The sequence below is a fragment of the Cyprinodon variegatus genome, unplaced genomic scaffold (genome assembly GCF_000732505.1).
Source record: "Cyprinodon variegatus isolate N-32 unplaced genomic scaffold, C_variegatus-1.0 Scaffold114, whole genome shotgun sequence".
Lineage (NCBI taxonomy): Eukaryota > Metazoa > Chordata > Actinopteri > Cyprinodontiformes > Cyprinodontidae > Cyprinodon > Cyprinodon variegatus.
This window is the reverse complement of record NW_015150567.1, coordinates 231,285-240,274: the sequence shown is the minus strand read 5'-3', so window position 1 is coordinate 240,274 and position 8,990 is coordinate 231,285. Positions and strand designations below refer to the sequence as shown.

The 8,990-nt window shown below is 38.3% G+C and overlaps 1 protein-coding gene across 1 annotated transcript in view; it reads right to left on the bottom strand.

Annotated features, from left to right (window-relative positions):
* itfg1 (integrin alpha FG-GAP repeat containing 1) overlaps positions 1-8,990 on the bottom strand; it is a 278,742-nt gene that overhangs the window by 185,685 nt on the left and 84,067 nt on the right. The window contains exon 9 of the mRNA XM_015375167.1: positions 7,320-7,414. Coding sequence (XP_015230653.1) covers positions 7,320-7,414 — 95 coding nt within the window. The remainder of the gene's footprint in view (positions 1-7,319; positions 7,415-8,990) is intronic.

The following is an 8,990-nucleotide window of genomic DNA, read 5'->3' as shown; positions in this document are numbered from 1 at the left end:
TTATTCTTTTTTTTATATTTGTTTTGGGGGCTAGGGTGAACAAAGATGGCGCAAGCACCGTGCAGGGAGGCGGAGTCACGTGACCAACGGGGAGCAAAAAAGAGTGATTATATGTCCGAACGGTCAGTTAATTAAATTCACAATGAAGTCTACTTTAAAGTCCCCTCTCTATATAGTGATTGAGGGATTTAGGGGTTAGGGCGGACGTTCAGAAACAGCCTTTTTTTACATGTGCAAAATTAGTGCATTTGTGCTGTGAGAAGGTTGCAAGTACCCGGTTGATCCCCACAGCCTGCCTTCTGGGTCCCAGAGCAAGACCCTTAACCCCTGATTGCTCCTCAGGCACCGCACAGTGGCAGCCCACTGCTCCCCAAGGGTATGGGTTAAGATGCAGAAGTGAATTTCTCCATTGAGAGGTCAATCAGGTTTAATTACTTTTATTGTTTATTTTCTCAAATCGGATCTACATCTTGATTGATCAGGAGTTCAAAATCTCTGTTCACATGGTTTACATGAACTGCCTGTTTCATAACAAACCCGTACTCTTCCTTTCATCATGAACCTTAGCTACTCTTTGTGCCTGCCACACACATTTCTTTTCCTGTTGTTGAGCTTGAAAAGTTCAGTCTAGGCAACTGGACGTGAAGTTTTCCTGAGGACATTTCTCCTCTCATCCAAGAGGCTTCTTCAGTTCTAACTAATGGGGGGCGGAGCACTGAGATGAATATACTGTAGGTGGAACAAATGGGGGAATAAATGGTACACTGAATATAAAAATCTGAGTGCTCCTTTCCACTAGTTAGAACTGAAGAAGCCTAATTAATTAGAAAACTAATTAATGTTCATGATTGTTCACACTTCTATAGAAGCAGTTTTTCAAAGAAACTGCATAAAATGTCACAGTTTTCTAAATAAAGCTAAATGATAGTGTTGCGCCGATGCCATTTTTTCGGTCCCGATACGGATACCCGATACCTGGCTGTGCAGTATTTGCCGATATTTTTATTCAATAATTGAGGAACAACAGAGTTTTTTTTTATGTTAAAGTCTGTTTATTTTGTTAATATGGATTTTATTTAAAATACAACTAATGAGATTAATTAATCACAGAACCTGTCATTAACCCTATTAATTACAGGTTCGTATATAGGTTAAAAGGTTAAAGACATCTAGATTAGTTACATTCAAAAAAGTACTTACACTATTTTGTGCAACTGGTTTGTTTTCATGTTAAAAGAAACAAATAAGCGAAGAATTATTTTGTGTTTAATTAACATGTTAACTTTTTCTCAGAAAACCTTTAAATATATTTCTCCAAAATTATTGGGTTATTTATCTGCTTTATTGAATATATCTGTTAACAACAAGCATTTGGAAGCATAAGCTTTGTTTACACTCAGCTGTGTTCAGGAGAAAAAATGAGGACATTAACATAGAACTCTCCATCTAATGTTAATAAAAGTTAAGTGGTCATTTTTTTAAGCTCTTGTTGTTTTGAGCATAAGCCAGCAGAAAAGAGCAGCAGGACCCCCTGCAGGTCTCATCCATTCTTTGTGGTTGGCTTTGACACGGAGCCAGGAGACATGGCTGGTAGCCAAACACTTGCTGCGTGGGTCACTCACTCTCTGCTGGCAGGTGGGCAGCGCGGGAGGATCAGGTCCTTAGAGCCGACACTCAACCAGCAATCAACAGACAGGATTAACACCTACTGTCTTTATTCATTCAGCATCGCTGTGATGGCAGCATGTGCAGCAACACAATAAGTGGTCTAGTAATTATTTTTTTAATTTAAATATATCACTTTATATTTGTTGATCATATTGTTTTTGATTCTTTTTACTTATGATTTGGCATTGGTTGGCTATTGGGGAGCAAACATTTGGTTGAATCATTTTGCTAAATTTTTCTTGTATGACTTGTTTTGAATTAATACTTTTCCTGTGTTGCCAGTTCCTATGAGGCTACCATGTGGGCTGGCTGGGCCAGTGAAGCAGGAGTCCCAGCTCATTGGTTCATTTTTTTTTATGTTCTTTCTTGTTTCTGCATTTTTTTTATTAGTTGTTATTCTACTTGCTGTTTTATTTTCCTATATTTTAATCATGTAAAGCACTTTGCATTGTCTTTGTACTGAATTGTGCTATGCAAATAAATTTTGCCTAGCTGGAAATAATCTCTGGCATTGAGACCTGATTGGACTCTTCCACTCATTTTTATAAGATATGTGGGAAAGTTAGTTTTTTCCATTTTGTTAGGTGTGTTGTAATTAAAGTTAGAGAGCTTAATTAAATTAAATTATTTACATTGAAATTAAATTATTAAACTACAAATGAATAAATTATGACAAAATTTTCTATCAGTTTGCTCTTTTTGTTGTAGTTTTGTTTAGGTAAATGTTCCGTCTTGTGTCAAAATGGCCTGATGAGCCAGTATAGATGTTGCTCATGTGTGTCCGTTTGGCTACATTCACACTGCAGACCTTGATGCTCAATTCTGATTTTTTTCTTTTGTGAAATCAGATTTTTTTGCGTTGCTGTTCACATTTCCAAATATATGCAACTTGTATGTGATCTCCTGTGTGAACTGCAGTCATACAACCCAAGTGTCCCACATGTGCGGTAGAGGAAGCAATGGCGTCACAAGCCAGCGAGCTCTGCGTTTACGGAAGTAAACATGGATGGTGGAGCTGCCGCGAATCTGTCAATCTTTCCAAACCTTAAAAACTCAATCTTTTCAATATGGTTAAACATAAATACTGCTCTAAGCGTTATCATTCGTCATGGTTGTTGTTTTTCTTGCTGCTTCTGCGTAGCAAGACGCAGAATAGTGACCTTTGTCAGGTATTAAAGGCGTTCAGGTCGGATGAATGCGACCTGGCCGTTCAGACGCAGGTCGCATTTGAAGGAATCAGATTCGTATCGGATTCAGGACCACATAGCCAAGTGGGCTGGGTCGCATTGGAAAAAAAATCGGATCTGTGTTGCTCAGACTGCCATGAAAAGATCAGATCCAGGTCGCATATGGGCGAAAAAAATTGTATTTGGGTCACTTCAGGCTGCAATGTGAACAAAGCCTTAGTTGGGTCAATTAATAGTTAAATTACCTGTTTACTTTTTGTTGACCTCATTTTCATTTTTGGGCCCAGATGTATGTTTAGAGTTCATAATCTTGTAAATAAATCTGTTTCCATTTTTTCTTCAAACTTCCCTGTGCTTCTATAATTTTTTTTAATTCACAATCACTGAGTTCAAGTTATTTTACACTAAATATAAATTCCAGTTTAATAAAAAACCAAAAAAAAAACTTTACTGGTCTTTGCATTAAAGTCACACGTATAATTTCCAATAAAAGGAAGATTATGAATGGATTCAAACATGAAAAAAATCAAATAAAAACACTGCTTCACTGCAATATTAACCATGAGGAACATATAACAATACTATAAGTGTCACTGTCTCTGATATCTGCTTGTTTGTTGATAAGATGGTCTGTTTTGTGTGGCGGAAGTGAACAGAAACACCCTGCCTACCTGCTAGAGCTTGGCTGACAGCTGTGTCACACAATTACGCTGCTGTCTGTGGTCATTATCCTGCTGTAAAACTGAGAGTGAGAGACTAAGAGAAAGAAAAGGTTATAGTGGCTAGAAATGAGATCAGCGTGTGGTTAGAAAGACCAAAGAAGGAAGCTGACTGCTCACCAACAGAAGCAGCAAACAACAGCTGGACTCACTGGGTGTATATTTCATCCCTCCTTAGCTTCTGAGATTATATACCATCCCTTAAATCATGTTGGTTTTTGCTTCTAATCTTATTGGTGTTTACATCCCAATTTTCGCTTTGTAAATATTGAGCTAATACAGTTGAGATTTGTCATAATTAGTGCAGTACTGTGTCTTTGAGAGGTGGATGACTCTCCTATGAGTGTTTAAAGGCTCTCTGCTGAAATAGGATGTATATAAGTGAGTCATTAGCAGCTTTACACAGAACTAACTGACAGTCTCTGTGCTGGAACAGGGATATGGGGGCTAAAACATGAGGGACACTGGTCCCTGTGGACCGCCCTCCAAAATAAAGGTTTAGTCATTTGAGGATTAGAGTTTTAAAAGTTTTCCACCCAATCAAGGGTGCAGATTGGGTCAAAGCTAAAGAAATGTTGAGGCATTTATGAATGCTGTCTAAAATGATTTCATCAACAGACCATAGCAACAGGTTTCAGTTTAAATGAGAGAATTTCTGATGTGCCTGCAGCAGCAATGACAGACGGCTGCAGGTAAGAGCAATATGCCGCTTTATATCTGGTCTGAAGCAATTGACAAAAACAATGAACTTTAAAAATAGGAGGTGAAGAAACAGGTTTTTATATCAGAACTGGGGGGTAACTGAAAACGAACGACAGAGCAATCAGTCCGCGTTTGGTTCAACTAGTGGGAAATGGACATCTTCAACCTTCAGTCAATTGTAGATTTTAAAATGCATAAAGCAAGACAATAAATGTTGCAAACAGCTGTGGAGGTTAAAGAGAAATAGGTTTGCTCCTCACTGCGCCCACTATCGTCTCCATCGGTCTTTCTTCGACAGTAATGACTGTCTCTCACACACAACAACAAAGTACACAACATGTGTTTACTTCATCAATCAGAGCTGATAAGTCCTCCCTTCTTGCCTCCCCTCCTTTCACTCCTTTCAATCATTGTTTTCTTGCTGAGAGGCAAAAAAAGCAGGGAACTCATCCACACAGTGCACATCTCTGAGGTTTGGCATATTTATTATGTGAAAGTGTGGGAGGACATGGCCAAAAGCCTGTAATATATCTGCTCTAGAATCAAAAATGAGTGAATGGCAGTTCTCTAGTTTAAAAAAATAAAAAATGGCAGAAGGAAGGGGATCCCCCTGCCAAGAAGTAGACCTAACAAAGAGAATCTCACAGACGCTTCGTAGGTGGTGGTGGAGAGCAAAAACTTTTTTGTGAACATGTTTTGTTTATGCGCTGCTTTAGATTTTTGTCATGCAGTTAATAAAACTACATGGGTGCGTGTTTGTGCAAATCTGTCATATTTTTATTGTTCCAAAAACAAAAGTGAAGTACGGAATCAGCACCAAACCTCCTGCAGCGAAGCCACATGGCTGCTGGCTTCCTGAAATAGACGACGGTAACAGGAGAGAACCAGTTACTGCATCGTAGGGAGATGCTTACAAAATAGAAATATTCTCATAGGTTTGTTCTGAATATAAAGGAACAGCTGCATTTTATTTAAAGGGGAACATCCTTTTTTTTTTTCTTTTTTTTTTACGTTATTCCATCATGTTCTACTCACCCGTATGAGTTTAGTGTCATTTGGAGCCGTTCTGAAGATATTCGTTGGATAACGACTTGAAGGCACAAACTGAACTGTTCAAAATTTATTCTTTATGGTACGCCAGCATTCAGAACATCTAGGCCAATCACTGTCCCCCAGACATCCGAGGTTATATTTTTTTATTTTTATGTGTTTTTAAAAAAAAAAAGCGGCGTCTGTATGACATTATCCACTCGCCGGCTACCATTCCTTTATCCTGTCCGTTGAACTGCTGCTAGTTTTCCTCACATGCCTGGAAGATGTCTAGTGCTGCTACCACAGATGATCTCGCTCTCCAAATGGAACTTAACGATTCAGATTGGCTAGAATGAATAGAAGGAGTAGAGCGTAGCCACCTGTGGCCCGGACTGCCTGTCACAGCTCTAGTCCGGCGTACTGATGACGTCATACACGCTCCGCTTTGTTTAAAAAAAAATATAAATATAAAAAATATAACCGTGGATGTCTGGGGGACAGTGATTGGCCTACATGTCATAAATGCTGGCGTACCATAAAGAATAAATTGTGAACAGTTTAGTTTGTGCCTTCAAGTCGTTGCCCTATAGGAAGACGCTACACAAAACTCATATGGGTGAGTAGAACATGATGGAATAACGTAAAATCAAGGACCCACTGTAAAAAAAAAACGAAGTTCCCCTATAAAGCTAATGATTTTAGAAAAGCTTGTAGTGGCAGCGTCATGCTGTGGGATTCTTTTTTTATTAACTGGGACAGGTGACCTGGTCCAGACTGGTCAATGAAGAAAAGTTGTTGAAGACTTGAGACCGAGGTCAAATGAGTCAAATCATGCAACCAAGGTTGGGTCTTTGTCCAGATGCCGGCGACTACAGACTGATTTAAATGGTCATGATTACTGCCGTATTTACATTTCTAATACTTTCTGTTAATAGGAAAAATTTCACGTTTTTAATAGTTGATCTTGTGTTTCTTGCCTTGCTGCTGTACTGTAACTTTTTAGCTCAGGACCAATAAAGTACATCCAATCCAATCTGTTCCACAATCTATGCGTCAGAATGGTCCATTCAAAGCCCAGACTCAAATCCAAATGAATATCTTTGACTGGAGGTTCACAGAAGTTCTCCATCTAATGCATATTTGTCAAAGTCAAGGCCCGCGGCTACAGCTGTAGTCTTTTTGATTCTTTAGTCCTTTTTGGTATTGCTCTGCTTTTTGTTAAATACATTTTTTAAAGAACCTCAGGTTGAATTCTTGATCCGCTGCTGTGATTCGTCACTAAATTTTTACATTTCTTTGTACAAGACGTGATTTTTCTTTGAAGGAAGTATTGTTTTGTCTGTGTGCGAAACATTTTGTATTTTTTTTTATTTATTCATATTTTTTAGTTGAATGCACTAAGAGACAAAGGCAAAGAATAGCCATGAGAGAGAATACAACTGATTTGATTTTTTTTCTTATTTTTGAAAGCGGTGATCAGTAGGATCATAGAGAAGCACAGTTATGCAGTTTTGGTTTATAATATATGCACTTTCTTTTCTATATATATCTCTTTGAGTTTATTAATATAATAAAAGTTTATTCATAATACTAATATTTTGTTTATAAAACTAAAACAAACCCTTAGTTTAGAGGAAAATACCAAAAAAAACTCCATCATAAAAAGGGGGCAGCATCCTGCAACACATTACAGTCCTCAACTGTTTGTCAGTCATTTAGGAAGCTCCTTAGTAAACAGAAGTCATTTAGGAAAAAAATAAGGCAAGAATTATATAAAATGAACAATTTACTTTCAACAAAAGCACAACTTATGGCTTTATGTTTGTGAAATGCTTACTTCATGGATCCTCTCTCTGCTGGCATCAAAAGATCCAACTGTAGACTTAAAAACTCACTAACAAGGTAAAACATTACCTAGGAATGTCAACCAATCGCATGACACCAGGTTATGAGGCAATCAAAGAAGGAGGATAAGGTAGGTAGAAAATGAGGAATAGTGTTGTGTTTGTACCTCTTTGGAAGTCCGCTTGGCAGCGTAGATGATACTCTGCTGACAGGCATCATCTAAACATGCAGGGAGAAGGTGGTCCTGATAGCCATCACCATCTGCCAGAATGAAACACAAAGTTAGATCAGGGGATAAAAACGCAACTCTGAGCCAAAAGGAAAAGAGTGATACTCCAAACCAGTGCTATTTTAATACTTTTCCTCCATCTCAATTTGTTCTGCTCTGACTTTGAGAGCAGCGCTGTTTCAGACAACAAAGGAGCTGCTGCTATTTTTTTTCTTCCCATTTTCCCAACTAGATCACAAGAACACCTGCTTGTTTTCGACAAGCTGCGCCCGTCGCTTTGATGTCTTTCAATAATGTCTCTAGAATTGAACCATAAGTTTCCATTTTTTTTCTGCATTTCATTGATACTAATTGATCTCAGGATTATAAAATGCAGGATTCATTCAGAGTAGAAATGTTTAAAGAGGTTACCCAGAACCCAAAGGCCTAGTTAGACTGAGTTTAGCCCCGGCTTCCATAAAAAGCAACAAAATTCTAATTAAGCGAGGATTTTTTTTTAAATCACGGCGTTTAATAGGATTTAAAGCTGCAATTAAACACGCCATTATAAGCCTCAACAGTTTTTAAAAACCAGGATGTGAAGCACCAGAAAGAAATCTGAAATAGAAATGATTTTAAGCTCGAAGGATGTTGACATCCTGGCAACAATGCACCAAAGCATAAATCCACAGAGCAAAGAAGACTGGAACTTTACTCCTGGACACACATTAACACTGACTCCTGGAAAACCCTGGAGCGGAATAAAAGCTTCTTTACTGCAGCAGACTGACTGCAAAGGCATAAAAAATATTCAGCTGGAAATAGTCTTTGAAACAAAAAAAGACTGCTTTATTAGTAATTATTGAAATTTGAGAGTAATCATAAATATTGAGTAGATCAGTTTCTGTGAGAACTCAAGCTGAATCCTTCAGACATAAAAACGTAAAATATGGATTTAAAATTTCTTCATGAAAATAAGGGATTTCCTGATATAACATTTTCATGTCCGATATGATACCGACCCAATATATCAGCACATATCACACATATTTGCATTATTTGTTTTGCAGAATGTTAGAAATATCACTGATCAAGTGACATTACTCAAACACGGAGCAATAGTCAACAATGATAGATGTTAGGGGTGGAACGGTTCCCAAAATCCACGGTTCGGTTCTGTTCACGGTTTCGTGGTCACGGTTTTCGGTCGGGTTCGGTATATGTTGATTGTTACAACGAAATCCCATAAAAAATTATGGAATTAATGAAAAAAATAATAATAATAATTAATTGTAATTATTTTTAATGATCCGAGGAAACCCTGGATCATTTCCGCATGTTTTGCTGCTTTGAATTTAATCATCTGGCGCATGCTCTCTACGATCTCAGAGGAACTCAGAGCGGAGCGGACGGGAGCCACAGCGGAGGCTGTATGCTTTGCTTTGTGCAGGACGGTCTGGAGCGCAGCGGGGCGGAGCGCTGACGGAGTATGTGGGATTTCGGGGTTAGCATGACATGTTGGTCATGTTGCTGTTAGCATAAACAAAACGTGTTGCACAATGCTTGCACACTGTTGCATTTTTATCCACAACTTTCTGCCATCATCGTAGGTCACTCTAAATCAGTGGT